This window comes from Bos mutus, chromosome 24 (assembly GCF_027580195.1).
Source record: "Bos mutus isolate GX-2022 chromosome 24, NWIPB_WYAK_1.1, whole genome shotgun sequence".
In the NCBI taxonomy this organism is placed as follows: domain Eukaryota; kingdom Metazoa; phylum Chordata; class Mammalia; order Artiodactyla; family Bovidae; genus Bos; species Bos mutus.
In genome coordinates, this window is record NC_091640.1 from 21,156,230 (window position 1) to 21,179,489 (window position 23,260).

The following is a 23,260-nucleotide window of genomic DNA, read 5'->3' on the forward strand; positions in this document are numbered from 1 at the left end:
AAATCAGGGAAAGACTATATGATCTCATATGTTGAATCTTTATTTCTTTTTTTTTTTAAAAAAGGCCATATACCCAAACTCATAGAAAAAGAAATCAGATTTGTAGTTGCTAAAGGTAGAAGATGGTCAAAAGGTACAAACTAAGTTTTAAGATAAATAGTAGGGATGTAATGTATAAAATGATGACTGTAATTAACATTGCTGTATGCAAAATGGTTGTCTGGGGAAGTCTTACAAATAGCTGTGAAAAGAAGAGAAGAGAAAAGCAAAGGAGAAAAGGAAAGATAGAAGCATCTCAATGCAGAGTTCCAGAGAATAGCAAGGAGAGATAAGAAAGCCCTGCTTGGTGATCAGTGCAAAATAAATAGAGGAAAACAACAGAATGGTAAAGACTAAAGATCTCTTCAAGAAATTAGAGATACCAAGGGAACATTTCATGCAAAGATGGGCTTGGTAAAGGACAGAAATGGTATGGACCTAACAGAAGCAGAGGATATTAAGAAGAGGTGGCAAGAATACACAGAAGAACTGTACAAAAAAGATCTTCGCAACCAAGATAATCACGATGGTGTGATCACTCATCTAGAGCCAGACATCCTGGAATGTGAAGTCAAGTGGGCCTTAGGAAACATCACTACGAACAAAGCTAGTGGAGGTGATGGAATTCCAGTTGAGGTATGCCAAATCCTGAAAGATGATGCTGTGAAAGTGCTGCACTCAATATGCCAGCAAATTTGGAAAACTCAGCACTGGCCACAGGACTGGAAAAGGTCAGTTTTCATTCCAATCCCAGAGAAAGGCAATGCCAAAGAATGCTCAAACTACGGCACAATTGCACTCATCTCACACGCTAGTAAAGTAATGCTCAAAATTCTCCAAGCCAGGCTTCAGCAATGTGTGAACCGTGAACTTCCAGATGTTCAAGCTGGTTTTAGAAAAGGCAGAGGAGCCAGAGATCAAATTGCCAACATCCGCTGGATCATGGACAAAGCAAGAGAGTTCCAGAAAAACATCTATTTCTGCTTTATTGACTACGCCAAAGCCTTTGACTATGTGGATCACAATCAACTGTGGAAAATTCTTCAAGAGATGGGAATACTAGACCACCTGACCTGCCTCTTGAGAAACCTGTGTGCAGGTCAGGAAGCAACAGTTAGAACTGGACATTGAACAACAGACTGGTTCCAAATAGGAAAAGGAGTACGTCAAGGCTGTATATTGTCACCCTGCTTATTTAACTTATATGCAGAGTACATCATGAGAAACGCTGGGCTGGAGGAAGCACAAGCTGGAATCAAGATTGGTGGGAGAAACATCAATAACCTCAGATATGTGGATGACGCCACCCTTATGGCAGAAAGTGAAGAGGAACTAAAAAGCCTCTTGATGAAAGTGAAAGAGGAGAGGGAAAAAGTTGGTTTAAAGTTGAACATTCAGAAAAATAAGATCATGGCATCTGGTTCCATCACTTCATGGGAAATAGATGGGGAAACAGTGGAAACAGTATCAGACTTTATTTTTCTGGGCTCCAAAATCACTGCAGATGGTGACTGCAGCCATGAAATTAAAAGATGCTTACTCCTTGGAAGGAAAGTTATGACCAGATAGCATGTATCTAGTTATGACTAGATAGCATTTTGGTTTTTTGGTTTTTTTTTTAGATAGCATTTTGAAAAGCAGAGGCAATACTTTGCCAACAAAGGTCCGTCTAGTCAAGGCTATGGTTTTTCCAGTGGTCATGTATGGATGTGAGAGTTGGACTGTGAAGAAAGCTGAGCGCCGAAGAATTGATGCTTTTGAACTGTGGTGTTGGAGAAGACTCTTGAGAGTTCCTTCGACTGCAAGGAGATCCAACCAGTCCATTCTAAAGGAGATCAGTCCTGTGTTCATTGGAAGGACTGATGCTAAAGCTGAAACTCCAATACTTGGGCCACCTCATGTGAAGAGTTGACTCATTGGGAAAGACTCTGATGCTGGGAGGGATTGGGGGCAGGAGGAGAAGAGGACGACAGAGGATGAGATGGCTGGATGGCATCACCGACTCTATGGACATGGGTTTGGGTGAACTCCGGGAGTTGGTGATGGACAGGGAGGCCTGGTGTGCTGCGATTGATGGGATCGCAAAGAGTCGGACACGACTGAGCGACTGAACTGAACTGACTGATGGTGACTCAGGTGGTAAAGCATCCGCCTGCAATGTGGGAGACCCAGGTTTGATCCCTGGGTTGGAAGATTTCCTGGAGAAGGGAATGGCTACCCACTCCAGTATTCTGGCCTGGAGAATTCCACGGACAGAGGAGCTGGCAATCTACAGTCCATGGGGTGGCAGAGTCGGACACGACTGAGTGACTAACAGTTTAGTATGGTATATATGACAGTGTTAAGAAAGTAAAGCCCAAGAGGTCTCATCAGAAGGAGAAAAAAAGTTTGTTTTAGTTTTTTTTTTTTTCTTTTTTTGCATTTATATGAGATGACAGATTTTAACTTAACTGTGGTCGTCAGTTCACGGTATATGTAAGCCAATGTGCTGTACTCCTTAAATGATACAATGCTTTGTGTCAGTTGTATCTCAGAAAACCAGGGTGGGGGAAGCAGCTTTATTTTTTTGTGTCACTTTCATTTATTTCTACTTCTACTTTATTTTATTTTTTCCTATTTCCTTGTTTTAGGAATTTATTTTTATTTTGTTCTTATTGTAGGTTTTAGAGGTGAGAGCTTAGATTATTGGCTTTAGACTTGTTCATCTTTTAATGCAAGCACTAAACTTGCATTTAGTGTTGCAAGTTTCTCTCAATACTGCTTCAGCTTTATTCCAGAAATTCTGAATTTTCAGCATATTTGCATATGCTAGTTGAAGCATTTATATGATGGCTGTCTTAAAATTTTTTATCAATTCTCAAGTCTGTCATCTTTGTATTGACATCTATTGATTGTCTTTTTTTTTCGTTCAGTTTGAGATCTTGATGCTTGGTATGGTGGGTTTTGTGCTTGATCCATAGATTTTTTTTTGTATTATGTTACGAGACTTTGGACCTTATCTAATTCTATTTTAGCGGGGTGTCTCTGACACTACCCCATCAGGGGTGGGAGGTCTTTTTCATCACTGTTGGGTGTGAGTGGGGATTTTAGCTTCCCGTGAGACTTACCCTGCTACCACAGACATTTAGGGGTGAATGTGTGGGCCCAGTAGTGCTGGGCCATGGTGGAGGTCCTGACTTTGCACTAGTCCTTCTGTGACACCACCCCAGTGAGGACTGCCTCCCTCCTGCTGGGTTGGGGGGAAGCCCAGGCTCTCTACTCTGCTGTCTCTGACACCACTCTGGAGAGGTGTTATGCTCCACATTACAGGCTTTTACTGGCGTGGATGTGAGTGGGGCCACTGATTCTGTTTTCTTTTCCTTTCTGTAGTGTGTTTGGTTGGAGTAGGTAGGTTATTTTCTAGAAGTTTTGTCTTTTTAGGCTGCCCTTTTCCTACTCCTTTGACTAGAGCGAGAAAGCTTTTGTTGGGGGTTTTTATATCTGCACCTGTTAGGACTTCTGGGTTGCTGGCCTTGTCAACTTTGAATCTGAGATATCTGAGGCAAAAATGAAAACTCTGGGAACCTACCTTGTGTTGAACTCCCAAGGTGTCTAGCCAGTCTGCCTTCTTTTTTTTCTCCTGTGTTTGGTTTATTTATGATGTCCAGGATTTGTAGTTTTACTTTGAGGAGGACTAGAAGAACGTAGGAGAAGGCAATGGCACCCCACTCCAGTACTTTTGCCTGGAAAAGCCCATGGACGGAGGAGCCTGGTGGGCTGCAGTCCACGGGGTCGCTAGAGTTGGACACGACTGAGCGACTTCACTTTCACTTTTCACTTTCATGCATTGGAGAAGGAAATGGCAACCCACTCCAGTGTTCTTGCCTGGAGAATCCCAGGGACGGGGAAGCCTGGTGGGCTGCCGTCTCTAGGGTCGCACAGAGTCGGACACGACTGAAGCGACTTAGCAGCAGCAGAAGAACGTATGTCTGCTCTATTTTCTCAGAAGCCGAAGTCTCCTACAAATTGGTCTTTATATTGGAATTAGGACACGTCATTTGTTACTCTGAGACTAGTGTTTTCTACCAATGTTTTCTTGTCTTTGGTATTATAGGGTATTTTCAGGTTTATGTGTTGTGTTAAGTATTTTAATAAGTTTATTTTAATGTAGCTGTATGCCAGGCACTTTTGCTTTTTATTGTTTTAAAGCATGCCTTTATTGTATGTGTTTTAAAATACAATAGTAGGTAAAACTGCTAAGTAAACTTGCTTGCAAAGAGGTCAGTTACCCTCACATTAATCTGTAAGTTCAGAGCAGTCTGTGAGAAATACAGAACTCTAATTCTGTAAACCTTTGGAAAACACGAATGTGCAGGAAGAGCCATGGCAGTTTTTGTCTTGAGAATTTTGACAGTTTTGACCGGAAAACAGTAATAGAAATAGTATGCCCTTCTCAGTATCCATGGAGACTGTAAAGACATGAAATGAGCCGAGTATGTTATTGGTACAGGAATAATATATATGGAAGACACAGAGTAGAGATTAGTGAGGCCTATTTTATGTGGGCATTTGGCGAATTAGATGCCTGAAATTCATGGGATCAGAGATAGGATGTGCTATGTGCTAAGTTGCTTCATTTGTATCCAGCTCTTTACGACCCTATGACTATAGCCTGCCATCTGTTCATGGGGATTCTCGGGGCAAGAATATTGGAGTAGGTTGCCATGCCCTCCTCCAGAGGATCTTCCTGACCCAGGGATTGAACCTGCATGTCTTAAGTCTCCTGCATTGGCAGGCAGGTTCTTTACCACTAACGTCACCTGGGAAGGCCAAAGAGGATATTAACAAGTAATTCTTAACTTATTCCTAACTTATATCATATATGAAATTAATTCAGTTGAATTACAGATACAGAAGGCCAAAGAGGATATTAACAAGTAATTCTTAACTTATTCCTAACTTATATCATATATGAAATTAATTCAGTTGAATTACAGATACAGCACTGAATAGATTCAACTATAGAGTCATCTAAGAAAAAATACATATTTATAATTTCTAGTTTTGGATCATGAATAAAGTATAGGCCATGAGTCATATAGGAAATAGATTTGAACACATAAAAGTATAAAATCCCTGAATGCAGAAAATACCAAGTTTCAGTTTTAAGCAACAGGTTCAGAGAAAATATTTGCACTACCTAAAATAGGAAAAAGCTAATATTTATAACATATAAAATGCTCTTGGGAGTTTTGATAATAAAAAGCTCAGTAGAAAAATGGGGAATATGATCTGAATAGGCAATTTACAAAAGAAGGAAAATAAATAAGTTTTAGTAGTATATAGGGAATTACAAATAAAAACACAATCATTTTACTCTGGGGAGATTGGCAGAGATCTTAAATATTAATAGTAGTATGTTGATGATGTAGAGAAATGAACATTTTTATGTGGTAGGAGTTCAAGCAATTGCCCTCCTTGGTGGGCAGCCTGACAATGTCTGTCAAAATTTAAACAACATGCCTTTTAACCTATTACCTCTGCCTGTTAGAATCTATGCTGTAGACATACTTGCTCAGGTTTACAAAGCTAAAAGATATTAAAGATTTGAAACAACATATATATGTCTCATGTGACCACAGTTGAGTCATTCAGTTGTGTCCAACTCTTTGCGACCCCATGGACTGCAGCACGCCACGCTTCCTGTCCATCACCAACTCCCGGAGTCTACTCAAACTTACGTTCATCGTGTCAGTGATGCCATCCAACCATCTTAACCTCTGTTGTCCCCTTCTCGTCCTGCCTTCAATCTTTCCCAGCATCAGGGTCTTTTTAAATGAGTCAGTTCTTCGCATCAGTTGGCTAAAGTATTGGAGTTTCAGCCTCAGCATCAGTCCTTTCAATGAATACCCAGGACTGGTCTCCTTCAGGATGGACTGGTTGGATCTCTTTGCAGTCCAAGGGACTCTCAAGAGTCTTCTCCAACACCACAGTTCAAAAGCATCAACTAAGTAGTTATTAAAAGGAATGAGGCTCCTAAAGAGTTTGGTGACAGATCTGTTTATGAATACAAAAATTCTTTGGATATTAAAGTGTGAAAAAACTGCAAAACATTATGTATAGTGTGATCTTATTGAAGAAAAAAATCCTCTGTGGGTATCTGTGGACATGTGAATGAGTATATGGTATTTGCAAAGGCACAGTTAATGGTGTGGAAAGGATACACTATAATAATGAGCTCATTCATGATAAGGGGTGGAGATGAAAGGAGATTTCATTTTTTACACTCCAACTTTACTTAGATTTTTAACTGTTTATGATAGACAAAATTATATACAGAAGTAGGAGACAATAAGATTTTGAACTTCAGTGAACCCATCATCCAGCTTCAGCATTATTAATGTTATGTCTTTCTAATTTCATCTCTTTAAATCTTCCCTACCCTGATACTTTTTTCCCGTATTTTTTTTAAAGCAAAACCTAGACTTCAGACCATTTACATATATTTATAATTGATAAAGTAAGCTTTATGTTAAAATTTTAGTATAATTGTAAGAGCTCTGTCACACCTAACAAAGTTAACTTTGTTGACTTAAATAAAAAAAATTTTTTTGAACCTAGTTCATGTTCAGTATCCTAGATTCCCTGAAAAATGTCTTTTTGTAGTTAATGTTCAGAACAGAATCCAACAAGGTCCATTTATCATATTTGGTTAATAGGTCTCTTAAATTTGTGTCTCCTCCCCCACACACATTTTTTCATGCAGTTTATTTGTTGAGATTATCAGTTGGACTGTATAATTTCCCTCCTTAGGCATTTGACTGATTCCATCCTTATGGTGTCATTCTCAAAGAATACTTTATTGCCTGTTTTATGCACTTCTTGCTGCACCACATTAAGAGATATCTAATGTCAAGTTTGTTTTCTGTTTAAAAGTGAGATTGATCAGTAGATTTAGTTGTTATCATTGTGGATCTGTTAAAAAGTTCCCTATCACCTTTCACAGGCTTCCCAGATGGGGCAGTGGTAAAGAATCCACCTGCCAATGCAGGAGACTCAGGAGATGTGGATTCGATCTCTGGGTCGGAAAGATTCAGGATCTGGAATAGCTCAACTGGAATCTTTTTTCTATCACTGCTGGGAGCCAGTGAGGAACTCCGCCCATGACAAAGGTCATGAGGAAGGAGGCTCGCATCACGCAAAGGCGGGATCTTCAGGAGTCCCCTGAAATTCTCGAGCATATAGTCCCCCAAACCCCAAACCAGAGTCTGCCTACTTTCTGCTTGTGCTTTCACCTAAACCTCTGACTTTACGGGGGCTCTCCCCACTACCTCTCTCTGAAAAAAAGAGTTAGCTTACAGTTCCAGTTAATAATTCCTGGGTGTGACAGTGTTTAACCTACAAACTCCTTTGAAATCCTCTAAAGCCTGCCTGAATAGGATTTTTTCCGGCCACATTAGGTGTTGGTTGATTTTAGTGCATTTCTCTGAGTGCATTTAATTACTTCAACACTTATTTCATTGGTAAATGGGGATAATTACTCTGTAGGGTTGTTTTGAAGATTAAAAGAGATATGTAATTAACTTTTAGAATAGTGCCTAGGTCTTAAGAAACTTAGTATTATTTTAAAGATATTATTTTTAGTAGACCAAAAAAGTTGTAGTTTCAGTTCCACTCTATATGCATAATGTGAACAGTGTGACATGTATTCTTTAGATCTTTTCCATTTTGCATTGTCTTTTATAGTGGTACAGTGGTCTTGGGTGAAGTTTGTGCTTTGGAAGAGCAGCAAGTCCACACTGCTCAGGAGCCCTTTTCAGTATGTGGCTCACGTGCATCATTTAATATATAGCTCAAGTGTTTCCCTGTTATGACAATTCTATTTTGGTAATTCTGAATCCCCTTTAGATTCTTGATCTTCCCCCAAAGTAAAGCTATCTACTGTGTGTGTGGATATGTTTAATTCAATAATATGTCTTAGATCTCTTTCTATATTTGTATATAAATCTATTTCAGTTTTTAATAGCTATAGACTATGGATTATATGAATATATCATGATTTATCTAATTCTGTCTTTTGTGTTGTTTCGTGAATATCCTTCATGGTTTTTTGTGCATTTATGAGAAGATACCACAAGATAAAGTCCTAAAAGGGAAATTTGCAGGGTGAAGGGATTTATGCATTTACATTTTTCATAGATATTGCCAAATTATTTTTGTAAAAATTCACACTAATTTAAATTTTAATCATGTTTGAAGGTATTTAAAGAAGATAATATTAACTCATAATCTTGCCAACTTTAGTGTCAGACTTTTGTCTTGATGGCTTTAATTGATTAACATTTATAGTTCTTTGACCTTCCCATTCACACTGTGCTTATTTTTCTGTGGGGTTATGATTTGCAGGAACTCTAGAATGGAGGAAGGGGGAAAGGAAAATATTTGAAGTGAATACATTGAAAATAAAGAGTAGCTGTATCTGTAAGAAAGTTCTTCTTTTCATAATGTGAATTTGAAGTTGAGGTTTCTGAGAATAGTGTAATTGCATTCCCCTTTCAGCTGGGTGAGGTTAAGACCAGAAGCTAAGTTAGTAGAACAAATAATTACAGACATAAAGGTTTAGCCTAAAATTTATTGATTTAGTGAATGTTGAGTAAATTATGACTTAGCTGCTGGACTTGATTCCATAGATTGGTGGATGAGCCTGACAATTGTTACTTTTGATGGAATTAGTTGGGAAGCACAAGATTAAGTAAAAACAGTTAAATGGTTGGAATAAATGCTCCATAGGAAAAGTATGAGGTGGCATGAGAGCATATCAGGACTGCCTCACCAGTGTGCAGTGGGTGGTCAGAGAAAAACCAGAGGAACCCGTTTCACTGAGGTCTAAAGCAGGAGTAGGAGTCCAGGAAGTTCGGGCTTGAAGAAGGAATAGTGTTGAGGTGGAGTTAGATCTTTCTGGGCCTTTGGTTGTGTTAAGGATTTAAAATGTTTGTGGAGAACAATAGAAAATCTTGGGAAGGATTTTAAGCAAGGGATGGGCTACCAAAAGTCTGAAGCATCCTGGCAGTGATACAGGAATACGCCGGCGCTATCCATTTTTCACCCACCTCACCTGTTAAGAAGCAGCTGTCTGTGTCTGACTGAACTCTTTGTCCCATCTGGGATAGATAGAATCCATTCAAGAATCACCTGCTGGTTTTGTATTTTCTGTGGCAAAGAATATTACTAAGTAGTTTCTGCCTTATAACCACCTAGCCATCCATATGAACATGTTTTCTGGTCTGTGAATCAGTTTATCTCGGAAATAAGTGAGGCTGTCCAACAATTAGTACATCTTTAGTAGATTTTTGTTTCAAGATAATGGGTTTTCTCATTTCCTTCTGTAAGAATTGCACTGATACTCATTATTTTGTGTGTATATGTATACATGCATGTGTATGTAATTTTTTTTATTATTTTTTTTGCTGCTTCTCTATATAGAAGACGTCTCTTAGAAAGAAAATTCTTAACGTTTATAGATAAAAAAATGTTTTTAGCTAATTGTATTTATCAGCATTATCATCTACTGTGGTTGTAAATTTCAGTCTCCATAAAACAGTGATTAAATTAGATTATAATATTCTGTATCATATCAAAGCAAGTAGGCATGTGGTCTGAACAGTGTAAGAAAATAAGTAATGATCTTACCATTACCTTGCTGATTATGAAGAAGTAAAACTAGATTTTGAATTCATTATGAATTAGACTAGATGTCATTTCTGTAATCCTTTGAATAGGTTTGTTTCTTTTTCTTAATTTAATAGCCTGGTCTCATCTTTTTGAAGCTTTGTAACTGATCTTTTTTTTGAATTGTTTGTGGGGTTTTTTTTATGATTTTTAAAATTTATTTTTGTCGGCTGTGCTGGGTCTTCAGGCTTTTCTCTAGTTGCAGCAAGCAGGGGCTACTCTGTAGTTGCTGTGCTTGGACTTCTCATTGTGGTGGCTTCTCTTGTTGCAGAGCATGGGTTCCCCGGTAAGTGCTTCAGTGGTTGCAGCACTTGGGCCAAGGAGTAGTTGTGGCTCCCAGGCTCGTAGCTGTGGTGCTTGGGCTTAGTTGCTTTGAGGCTTGTGGGATCTTCCTGGATCAGGGATCAAATCTGTGTCTCCTGCTTTGACAGGCACATTCTTTACCACTGAGCCACCAGGAAAGCCCTCCTTGTGAATTACTCTGTAACTATTTCTTACTTGTGTGATGAACTGAACTTGCTTTGCCCTTTTTTGAGGTGTATGGCACCCCACTCCAGTACTCTGGCCTGGAAAATCCCATGGATGGAGGAGCCTGGAAGGCTGCAGTCCATGGGGTCGCTGAGGGTCGGATACGACTGAGTGACTTCACTTTCACTTTTTACTTTCATGCATTGGAGAAGGAAACGGCAACCCACTCCAGTGTTCTTGCCTGAAGAATCCCAGGGACGGGGGAGCCTGGTGGGCTGCCGTCTATGAGGTCGCACAGAGTCGGACACGACTGAAGTGACTTAGCAGCAGCAGCTCAACTTTTTAGGTAATACTATGTTTTCACAGATTAGCTCTCAGAATTTAATTATTATTTGTTTTGATGTACCTGTTCATATACAAGGGCCCTGGACAAAGGGCTATGCTTAGTACCTGTGTATGTGCGCACACATGCTCAGTCACATCCAACTCTCTGCACCCCATAGACTGTAGCCCACCAGGCTCCTCTCTCCTTGGGATTTTACAAGTAGGAATACTGGACTGGGTTGCCATTTCCTTCTCCAAGGGATCTTTCTGACCTAGTGATCAAACACATGTCTCCTGCATCTCCATGAATTCTTTTCCACTGTGCCACCTGCATCATGGGGAATGCCAGGCTGGATGAAGCACAAGCTGGAATCAAGATTGCCGGGATAAATATCAATAACCTCAGATATGCAGATAATACCACCCTTATAGCAGAAAGCAAAGAAGAACTAAGAGTCTTGATAAAAGTGAAAGAGGAGAGTCAAAAAGTTGACTTAAAACTCAACATTCAAAAAACTTAACATCATGACATCCGGCCCCATCACTTTATGGCAAATAGATGTGGAAACAATGGAAACAGTGAGAGATTTTCTTTTTTGGGCTCCAAAAATCACTGCAGAAGTGACTGCAGCCATGAAATTAAAAGACTCTTGCTCCTTGGAAGAAAGGCTATGACCAACCTAGACAGCATATTAAAAAGCAGAGACATTACTTTGCCAACAAAGGTCCATCTAGTCAAAGCTACAGTTTTTCCAGTAGTCATGTATGGATGTGAGAGTTGGACTATAAAGAAAGCTGAGCACCAAAGAATTGATGCTTTTGAACTGTGGTGTTGGAGAAGACTCTTGAGAGTCCCTTGGACTGCAAGGAGATCCAACCAGGCCATCCTAGAGGAAATCAGTCCTGAATATTCATTGGAAGGACTAATGCTGAAGCTGAAACTCCAATACTTTGGCCACCTGATGCAAAGAACTGACTTATTTGAAAAGACCCTGATGCTAGGAAAGATTGAAGGCAGGAGAAGGGGACGATAGAGGATGAGATGGTTGGATGGCATCACTGACTCGATGGACATGAGTTTGGGCAAACTGCGGGAGTTGGTGATGGACAGGACAACCTGGCATGCTACAGTCCATGGGATTGCAAAGAGTCAGACCCGACAGAGCAACTGAACTGAACTGTGCCACCTAGGAAGCTTTATGCTTAGTACCTACAGGAGCTTAAAATTTTGTTTGGTGAGGTGAGATATAAGAAAATGATTTCTCACAATATGTTGACTGGTCCTTATTTGGCTTATGCTTCACTGGTACAAACATAGTAGGGCACACATAGACTAAGTGAAGTGAGGTGAAAGTCACTCAGTCAGATCCGACTCTTTGCCACCCCATGGACTATACAGTCCCTGGATTTCTCCAGGCCGGAATACTGGAGTGGGTAGACTAACTGCGATATAATACTGAGTTTATGGTTGCTGTCAGTGTTGGTATCATGTATCAGTGGAGAGAGAATTTAAAAAAAAGAACTCATGTAGTCACATGACCTATCTTGTGCCAGTTTTTATGTTGCAAAGTCCTGATTGAACACGAAAGATTATTTTTGGTCTAAACTCAGCATGGCACACAGCAAATATTAAATAAACATGAGTTAAACTGAATGGAAGATTGGGAAAATTGGTGTCTTTACAGGGAGCCCTATGAACAGTAAAAACATAGGAATTGATTAGGTCAGACCCATTATTTAGCCTTATATTCTGTTGCCAATAGAGTTGTTTCTTTAAGAAATTATGAAATGGCTTGTTTGCCCTGTTGTTAGCTTTGTGTGTTTTAGAAACAATTTATGGATCTGTTATTTACAATTTATAAAAAAATTCATTTGGAAATAGTGTGATTTCTTCTGGAATTGCTTATTGTAAGCAAGTAATTTGTTCCATTAGTTTATTATTTGTTCTACATGAAGTTTTTTTCCCCCTGAAAATTTGGAGAAGGGTATAATTTATGGCAGTTTCTAGGTAGTTCTCATATTTCCCTGGTGTGGTTTCCACCAGGGAAAAAATGAAAATAATGTCTTGGTATTTGGACCCCATACTATAAAGTTGTGCTCCTGGTACAGAGTTCATCCTTTGGAATATACTGGAAAATGTATGTTGAAATCTTGTAAGTTTTTTCTTTAGTGTACACTGCAGAAAATGATTCTGAATTATTTTCAAGAGATTAATCGCTCACAAATTTTAAAAATTATAAAATATATACTTGAAAATTTTTGTGGTAAAATAAACATAAGATTGAACACTTTAATCATTTTTAAGTGTGAAGTTGTAGTGGTATTAAGTATATTTATACTGTTGTGCAACTGTCATTAACATACATCTCTAGAACTCTTTTCATCTTATAAAACTGGAACTCTATCCCCATTAAACAGTAATTCTCTGTATCTTCCTCTTCTTAGCCCCTGACAGCCCCCGTTCTACTTTGTCTATGAATTTGATTATTCTAAGTACCTGATATATAAGTACCTGATATAAATGCAGTCATACAGTGTATGTCTTTTTGTGGCAGGCTTGTTTACTTAACATAACGTGCTCTGTGTGTGCTTAGTCGCTCAGTCACGTCTGACTCTTTGTGACCCCATGGACTGTAGCCTGCCAGGCTCCACTGTCCATGGGGATTCTCCAGGCAAGAATACTGGAGTGGGTTGCCATGCCCTCCTCCAGGGGATCGTCCCATCTCAGGGATGGAACCCAGGTCTCACTCACTGCAGGTGTATTCTTTACTGTCTGAGCATTGTAGCTCGTGTCAGAATGTTCTTTCTTTTTCAGACCAAGTAGTAGTCTATTCGTATTTATATACCACATTTTGCTTATCCATTCCTCTATTGACAGACACTTGGATTATTTCACCTTTTAGCTGTTGTGAATAATACTATTAACATTCTGAAACATTTTGGTTGAGTTGCTGTTAAATCTTCTCAAAAAGTCATACCCACTTTCATTTATGACAGGAGGCATAGTCCAGTTGTTAATGTTAAGAGGAAATGCTTTGGAGTTGGACTTCTGGAATTCAAATCATGACTGATCTCTTCCTGGCTATTTTACTGCGGGCAGATAACCTTTTTGATGTCTTATTTTTGTTCAACTGCCAAATGCAAATAATAATGATACTTTACATTATTTGGATTAAATTAGGTTTTATATATATATTAAGGTGCTAAAAACAAATTTGAGTATTTAAATTCTTTTTGATGTCAAGAATGCAAATACTTGGATTAATACTTTTAATATTTAGATTAAATAAGGCCTTTTGTTTGTGTGAGGTTTTCTGTGGGCAAAGGTTAGGATTTTTTTTGTTTTTTTTAACGATAAGGTTGAATACTGGAAATTTACTATTATAATCTTCATAGGAAAGGGTCTTGGAATCTTAATCAGTTGTCCTCTATGGTTTAGCTGACCAGACAAGAGCCAGAAGAATTAGAAGTTGGTCTCTGTTATTACCATCTCTCCCTTTATCTTTATTCTGTGCCAGCAACTTTCAAAAGCCCAGTAATTGGTAGACTGCAGTCAATGGGCACTACAGGTTTGTAAGGTCTGATCAGTGGTGACTCAATATTTTACAGTCTCTAAAAGAAAAATGTGAACTCAAAAGTGGCTTAAATTTTATATTAAATACTCATATCTTGAGGACTAAATGCTATCTGGCCAAATATTTGCCTTAAATCCAATAAACTGGCCCACGTGAATAGTACACTGGATTATAAGTCCTTAGAGTAAGTCCCCTACACCAGCGTAATGTGGATGTCACAAAGTAGGCTGTTCGTGAATATAATTGTACAACTTTGAATGATTCTAATTCTAGTAAAATACTACTGTGAAAATAGTATAAGAGGTTGTGTTCAACTAGTTTTTCCACATATATATATATATGAATTTTAAGTCATATTCAGTACTTTTATGCCACTTAACATTTTTTTTTTTTTTTCAGAAGCTTTTAAGTTTAATTAGGTCCCATTTGTTTATTTTTGCTTTTATTTCCAATATTCTGGGAGGTGGGTCATAGAGGATCCTGCTGTGATGTATGTCAGAGAGTGTATTGCCTATGTTCTCCTCTAGGAGTTTTATAGTTTCTGGTCTTATGTTGAGATCTTTAATCCATTTTGAGTTTATTTTTGTATATGGTGTTAGAAAGTGTTCTAGTTTCATTCTTTTACAAGTGGTTGACCAGATTTCCCAGCACCACTTGTTAAAGAGATTGTCTTTAATCCACTGTATATTCTTGCCTCCTTTGTCAAAGATAAGGTGTCCATATGTGCGTGGATTTATCTCTGGGCTTTCTATTTTGTTCCATTGATCTATATTTCTGTCTTTGTGCCAGTACCATACTGTCTTGATAACTGTGGCTTTGTAGTAGAGCCTGAAGTCAGGTAGGTTGATTCCTCCAGTTCCATTTTTCTTTCTCAAGATCGCTTTGGCGCCACTTAACATTTAATCAGTAAAAATGTATTCTGGTTATCGTACCCACAGAATATTGTGAGTAGGGGCGTATTTTTGTCAAGATAAATCAGTTATTTAAGGCCATGTAATCCAAAATGGGAGGACATCTAAACTTTGTCTACTTGGTTTCTCTAACATTTACTCTGTTAGCTTGACAAATATTTATTTCGTAAGTGAAAAAATCTGTAATTGATCGAAGTAATGCCTCTTTCAACCTGGCTTACATTTTGTTCTCTTTTGTTTCATGGTAACTTAATGATTGATTTTTAAATCAGTATATGTATTGTCAATAAAATAGTCATAAGTTCAGTTAAGATTTAAGGTACCATTTTAATAACATGACCAATCACCATCTTATTTTAAGTGGCTGTATTTCATGTAGTGTTTAATAGTTTTAATAAAATTTGGTACAGAATAGTCACAGAAATACATTTTTACACAGATGTGATGATTTCCATGTATAAAACTTAATTTGTAACTAATGATAAGATAACCAATCAAAGATAAATGGTTTAGATGACTTAGTAAAACTGTAAGGAAATATTGGCTACCTCTGCCTCATGAGTTCTCTTTTTTCTCTTATGTGAGTGATCTTCAGAAACAATAGAGTAGTTATCCCTTAAAGAATATTGACTTGCTGAATTTAGCAGTAGAATGAGAAGCTAGGGTTGAACCTAATATACAAAGGCTAGTAAGTTTGTTGTAGTTCTCAAACTGCTTAATTTCAGTTATTGAGAAAATTTGTCTCAGTTAAGTTGAGGGTATTTTAATTAGTTTGTTTGTTTTTTTTTTTTCCAGCCAAACCGAACAGGAAGCTTACTTTTCTCTACCTAGCTAATGATGTCATTCAGAACAGCAAAAGGAAGGGGCCAGAGTTTACAAAAGATTTTGCACCAGTTATAGTGGAGGCTTTTAAGCATGTTTCAAGGTATGATAATTGTTTTGGGTACTAGGTAATCTGTTGTAAATGTCTAATATGTCCTTTTGCTAAAACTTGTCTTAAGATATTAAAATAAAAAAATAAGTTGTATTTCTTTGAAGTTTTCATTTGAGAAGACTTACCAGTGATGGCATTTATAAATGTGTTAAATACCTGTGTGAAGGAAAAGGTTTTGCTTAGGTGGGCATTTGGAGTTCACCTGTTTCTTTAGTGACCAAAAGCAACTGCCATATTGAAATGAAGTTTATTAAGAGTGAGTAAGTGTGTTGAATTGAAAATTTGTGTGCTTATAATGATCAATCTTCCAACTAGTATTTCTGGAAAAACTTACCCCTTTCTGTTGTATTGCATATAATGATTTTAATGTTTTCTGGTGTGTGGGTATATGTCACAACATTTTTAAATGCTTTGTTAATACAGAATATTTAAAATAATCACAAGCCTGTTGAAAATTTTGCTATAGAAAAATTCTGAAGGTAGAAGTCTGTGCATTTAAAATGCTTATTTCCAAATATTATATGTAGATATTTGGTAGATTACTGGGTAAACATTGGGGTAGGCAATTACATCAGTCTAATTTGTAGAATTCAGTGGTGAATGATGATCTGTGTTGAATGAATGATTTAAGAATAAAAATATACTCACCACATGCCCTAAAGTTTAGTCACAGTAGTTTTTTTTTTTTTTTTTTTTAAGAATTACAGAGTGTGAAACACTGCTGTATGTTGCTTTCTTAAATTAATATTATTTATCCTTCAATTTAGATACTGTCTATTACCATCTTTTCAGGTGCTGGTGTTTCTTAGAATTTAGTCCAAGGCCTCCTGGTGTCATATTCTTTACTAGCCCTCTGGGTGATTTCGTACATTTCATATATTTAGTTATTATCCACACCCTAATAGCTAATAATCTTTGTTCCAGTCCAGTGTTTTTCCTTTTATTCTTGTAGGTATATCCAGTTGCCTATTGATTTCTAGTTGTATGCTTCCACACATCTGAGACTTAACTGTGTCTCTTAGTGAATTCACAATATCCTTCCTCCCTGTCAAACTTGATCCTTCTCTACGTTCACTTTCTTGATGAATGGCAACTTCATCTATCCTGATGCCCCTGTGAAAAATTAGGTGTTATTGGGAACTCTCTGTGATACCGTGATTTATAATGTATCACACTGTCCTTTCTCCTTCACTCGCTTTATCCCATATAGTACATATAGTTCTCTTGGTTCTTAGGCTTCCTGTCATTCCACTTACCATAATGTCATTTCTGTATAATTGCAGTAGCCTCCAGTGTTGTTTAATCCATCTAGGAAACTGTAGCCATAGTTGTAGAATGGACTATAACAGTCTTTTGTCTTTGAGTGGTTCTCGTTTCTCTAGAGGTCAGGTCTGAAGTCCTGAGCAAGCCTTCAGGTGTTCCTTCCCTGGCCCAGTCTACTTCTTCAGACTTGCTCACATTTCTCCTCTTCCTCCCCACCGCCTCCCCACACACTGTAGTTTATGTAGTTTAAGTTAACTAAACTTTTAGTTCTCTCTGGCTTGGGCTTTTTTTATTTATTGCCTTTTCCTAATATTCCATAAAATATTTATTGACCATCTACTTTGTGCTGGTCAGTGAGGATACAATAGTGAATGAACTATAAAGTTCTGTTCTAGTGGAGCTTAAATTTCAGTGGATAACAGAATAATACAACTGAATATATCTAAAAATGTCAAAAAAAAAGAGAGATAAGTACTACGAAGAAACATAAAGCAGGGAAGAAGCTCGAGAGTGTGATGACACTTATTTCATGAGGTAAGGATTGACAGTTTGGGGGAACAGAGACTGAAGGGAGGGATGAAAGGGGCCATTTGACTAGCAGGAAAGGATCCTGGGTAGAGAAAACTCGAGGCAGACACAGTGAGACAGCCATGTGCTGGGCATATTTGAGGATCAGCAAGATTTGTATTTAGGAAATGTGGTCTAAGAGGTAGCCAGGAAACAGAACATGCCCAGTTTGTGGCCCAGGGTAAATAAAGTCTTTGCTTTTTTCCTTGGTATAATTAGTGGTTCTTAGAGGACTGAGAGCAGTATGAAATGATTTACCTTAGTAGAGAATAGGACGAAGGAGTAGAGCCTGGGAAACCAATGAAAAGGCTGTTACAAAAATCCAGTCAGGAGATCATAGTGGTTCAGTCTCCAGTGGGAGTGGTGAAGGTGCTGGGAAGTGGTTGGGAGTAGGCTGTTTCCCACTTCTGTGTGTCCAGTCTTCAGAATTCAGAATAAATATATCATTTTTTCAAATACTCTTCCTCCCATGCCTTTCCTTATCTCTCTTGAATTGGGCCATGTCTCTGTTAAACCCATCTTTAACGCTCTGTTCTCTTTTGTGGCTCTTACAGATAACAGCTGCCGTAAAACTCCATTTGTATCTCCATTGTCAGAGATCATACATTGATCAGTAAATATTTATTAAATAAGCCTCAAAATCACCTATTGGCAGTCTTCTTAGCTTTATGTTCAGCCCCCGTTAGGTTAGAGGTACTTTCTTGATAACCCCTTGTCACCAGTACTAGCACTTTCATCATTCTTTTTTAATTTTTTGCTCAGTAGTATGTCTCTGAGTTCTTTAAGGGAAGCAGAGAGTATGTCTGTCTTGGTCACTTCACCCTTGAACTGCTGGTCACATAGTGAAACTTAGTAAACATTTGGGCAGCTTTTTTCAGGGAATGGGTGACCATTGTATTTAAAATCACCATTATCTTTGCAATGGCAACTGTGCATTTTACTGTTAATGTTTTTATCTTCTCTTTAGTGAAACTGATGAAAGTTGTAAGAAGCACCTTGGAAGAGTGCTATCTATTTGGGAAGAAAGGTCTGTTTATGAAAATGATGTATTAGAACAACTTAAGCAAGCTCTTTGTAAGTATATAATCTTTTATCATTCTCTCTTCATTGAAATGTGTTCTCTCATTAAAAGTTAAATGTTCTTTCATCTCAGATGGTGACAAGAAGCCTAGGAAGCGAACGTATGAGCAGATAAAGGTGGATGAGAATGAAAACTGTTCCTCTCTAGGATCTCCAAGTGAACCACCACAGGTAGCAGTTTTTCTCTGTTGAGGGAGTTATATTTCTAGTATTTCATGTAGCCATCAAGCTTTACTAATTTTGCTATTTTATTTCTGTAAATTGACTTATAATTCTGGGTACAGGAAACAAGCTATGTGAATAAGTCTTATTTTCTGATTAACCACTTATGTTTAATGTGTGTTGTATATTAAGCAATTATATTTCACATAAAAAGTATTTGATTGCTAGGTATAATTAGATCTGGTGAGATATCCACCATTTCAACAGTTTTTTTTTTTTTTAATAAATGTAAGACTTTTAATGTTTAAGTATGCTAAAAATTCCATGCATAGAGATAAACAATCTTTTTAAGTATTATTGCTTTTAAATGTGTAAAAATGCATGTTAGACTTAACAAGTATGTGTTCATATAGTTTTGTGTAACCATATGGAACCATGTAGTTCTGTGGTAAAATCAGATGAATTAGAATCATCTTAATACTCCATGTCCTCCCAGATTGGTACAGTATAGCATTTTCTAACCATCAGATGATTCCAAAAAGACATTTTTACCTTAATTATGTGGGCATTGAGTCTTAAAGCTTCCTCCTTCTATGTTTCAAACATATAGGAGGGACAGATAGAATTTTAAAGGAGAAAATGAAGACATAGCCATACTCTTAAAACAAGGTAAATATCTTCATGGGCTACAAATGGTACAGAAACGTAACTCAGTATGTGAGCCAGAATGTGGTTCCTGCTGAGCTTTGGAAGCAGATGTGGTTTGCAGGAATTAGTACCCTGTAGAGTAATAAGAGGAGAAGGCAATGGCAACCCACTCCAGTATTCTTGCCTGGAAAATCCCATGGACAGAGGAACCTGGTAGGCTACAGTCCATGGGGTCGCTAAGAGTCGGACACGACTGAGCGACTTCACTTTCACTTTTCACTTTCATGCATTGGAGGAGGAAATGGCAACCCACTCCAATATTCTTGCCTGGAGAATCCCAGGGACAGAGGAGCCTGGTGGGCTGCCATCTATGGGGTTGCACAGAGTCCGACACGACTGAAGTGACTTAGCAGTAGCAGCAGCAGAGTAATAAAAACTTGAGTGCTCCATGGACTTGGAGACCTGGACTGAAACTCACTCCAAGAACAGTATTTTATTCCAGTTTTAATTAAAGGGTCTGACCCTTCCGGTTCTCCCTGATGAAAGAGTAACCTAAGTTGTACTTCTAGGAGTTTCTGACGTGACTCTTCCCTAGTGCTTGTTGTATACAGTGCAATTGCTTTTGGCTTTATAATGACCATTTTCTGGTTAGTTGTATTGCTTAATTCTCAATGGTTCAGAATGGCAAAGATTTCTCTTTATAGGATCTAATCATTTCATTCTCCTCTGGCAGGAAGTCCTAGGCTAATGTTGTTTCCGTTTGCTTTCTTCATGTAGGAGTGTGAAGGTGTAATGAGAGTAGTTTGTAATTAAAGCACGCATACATTGTCAAAACCATAAAGCCAGGTTTCTTCTTAGAAATCCAGAAAATTTTAGAACTTGCTAAATCTGATTAAAAAATAATAATGATGTAAGTTATTTGGGGCATCATGAGAAACAAGCTTCCTTGTCATGTCATTGCTCTTAAGCTCACTTTCATTGTAGTGGGGAAATATAACAGAATACTTTTTTTTTTAATATTTGGATTTTAAAAACAGTAGTGAGTTAAAAGCACACTGGGGATGGTATATTTCTTACTAGGTTCCATTAATTCTAATCATGTTTGATTATTTGCTGTATGCTAGACCCCAGTAATAACTTTTTGTAAGGGGATAGCTTAAAGAAAAATTCGAAACTGGCTGTCAGTGTCATCTAAATATATACAGAGTTGATAATATCCTACACTTTTCATATATGTGTATAATTTCTTAGTGTTCCAGAATTTAGGCTTAGAGATGAAAAAAAGAAGAAACGTAAAAGGATGTAGATGGGAATGGAGACTAGGAAAAAGAAAATTTACTCAGTTTTCTTTGGAATAATTTTAGGGATGTTATGAATTATGAAATATCAGCAAAGACTTGCCCATCCCTCCTAATTATAGCTGGTATGAAAACAGTGCAACGAAAATATTGATGTTAAATGCTGATTAAGCATTATATAAATATAAGTCACCAGACATATGGAACTTTGTAATATTTTAATGATCTTAGTAACAAACCATAGAATAATTGAAGATATCATATGTGAACATATATATTCCAAAAGTGCATTTCTCTTATGCTTTAATTACTTCATTGGGAGATGGAATTTGGGGGGCTCTTCTGTGTTATGATAGATGATGATTTGTATTTTCCACCCCCCTATATCTAATTTAATACTAGAAATTCTTATGTATTAGTATAATGATAATACAATGAATATGTCATTCATAAAACTTGTATTCTCCAGGTTGAAGTTATAGCCTGCCTTCCGTCTTACCACTGTATATATTTGGCTTACAAATGAATCACATCATTTTAATAGTCAAATAGTCAGATTAAGGAATATGAATGAATTTTAAGTCTTTTATATTTGTTTAAGCTTTGCTAATTTTTCTAAAGTTGTATAACTTTTTAGACTCTAGATCTCGTTAGAGCATTGCAAGATCTAGAAAATGCAGCTTCTGGTGATGCAGCAGTTCATCAAAGGATAGCTTCTTTGCCTGTTGAAGTTCAAGAAGTATCCCTTCTAGATAAAATAACAGGTAAGAAGAGCAAGTCGGATCTGAACTTTTCAGGGGGGTAGGGTAAAGAAACAGCATATGGCATTGTTTTTGTTGTGTAATACTTTTGTTATCCTGTGCTTTTCTTAGATAAAGAGTCTGGAGAAAGACTTTCTAAAATGGTAGAGGATGCTTGTATGTTGCTGGCAGACTACAACGGCAGGTTGGCGGCTGAAATAGATGATAGGAAGCAGCTCACTCGAATGTTAGCAGATTTTCTTCGTTGTCAAAAGGAAGCCCTTGCAGAGAAAGAGCATAAATTGGAAGTGCGTAACCTTTTCCTTATTTAGTGCTTGTTTGTTAAATTTATTTTTGGAAGGAGCTTTAAAATAGCTTAATATCCCTGCACGTTTTGCACTTTTAGAACATAGACCCCTTTAGACAATGGCCCCAGGTAAGCTATTCCAATTAAGCTACATTAATTGGTTTTTTTACTTGAACCAAATCAGTCTGCCTAAGAAAATTTAGAGATTTGGAATGATCAAAAACTGGTTGTGTTTTTAAATTACTCATGTGAAATTCCAGTAATAGTAATTCATCTTATGCTTAATAACAAAAATAATGGGAAAATAGCAGTTAGCATAAAGTCTGGTCTTAGCTACAGTAAATTATGGTTGGACTTAATTCCTGTTCTGAGTACATGCAGTCTTTTGGGTATATGATTAAGAAATAAAGACTTTTTGTTATGGTTATGCCGGTCCCCAGTTTCCCTATTCCTGAGCAGTTTATTATTTTTGCTTAGGAAGGTAGTCTTCAGGTTACCTCATTATTCCATTCTTGAATCTTAACATATTTCTACTCCACTCTCGGGTTGGACACCCCCTTAAGTAGAAGGTTATTGCTTCTTTAAATTGAATGATAATTGATACTGTTGACAAAAAGTCTGGAGGTGCACGGATTAAAAGAAGAAACTCAAATTTCCTTTGAGCAGAGTAACCATTGTCAGGGATAGGGAATGAACCAGATTTGATTTTATTTAACAGAATCTTTAATTTGATTAGTTCTTGTTAAAATTGTTTGCTGCTATAATAATTTCTTTTTCTAATACATAGAATTTCTAATGTCTGGATCCCTTTTTTAAGACGGTCCTCTTTAAATTTCTAGGTATGTTATGATGCTGCATCTGTTAAGTTGCTTTTATTTATTAGAGTTTAGTTCTTATTTCAGCAGTCTCTAATTGTGCCAAAGATGATTACCATTTCTACCTGTGATTGCAGTTGACTAAGTACCAGCATCAGAACTCTCCCACCCTGTATTGTCAGCACTGTGTAGCATTACCCCTTTTCAGTCTGCCCCTCCTCTGCTCACACTTACACACTCAAAACATAGTTGTTGGCATTTTGCTCACCTTTAGAGAGGTTGCCCAGTTTTACATAGAACAGATAGAATTTTCCAAAAAATAAGTTTGATAATTAACTTACCGATTTTTGATCTTGTGATGGAACTTCAGCCTTAAACACACTGTTACTTGTTTTACTGTTAGCAGAATTAAGGGTAAGTA

General features: G+C 37.4%; 1 protein-coding gene across 3 annotated transcripts in view; it reads left to right on the forward strand.

Moving 5' to 3' along the window:
- RPRD1A (regulation of nuclear pre-mRNA domain containing 1A) overlaps nucleotides 1–23,260 on the forward strand; it is a 67,576-nt gene that overhangs the window by 12,038 nt on the left and 32,278 nt on the right. For all 3 annotated transcript variants that reach the window (XM_070362005.1, XM_005889225.3, XM_070362004.1), the window contains exons 2-6: nucleotides 15,821–15,950; nucleotides 18,757–18,863; nucleotides 18,943–19,040; nucleotides 21,615–21,741; nucleotides 21,850–22,025. In XM_070362005.1, the coding sequence (XP_070218106.1) occupies nucleotides 15,821–15,950; nucleotides 18,757–18,863; nucleotides 18,943–19,040; nucleotides 21,615–21,741; nucleotides 21,850–22,025 (638 nt within the window). The remainder of the gene's footprint in view (nucleotides 1–15,820; nucleotides 15,951–18,756; nucleotides 18,864–18,942; nucleotides 19,041–21,614; nucleotides 21,742–21,849; nucleotides 22,026–23,260) is intronic.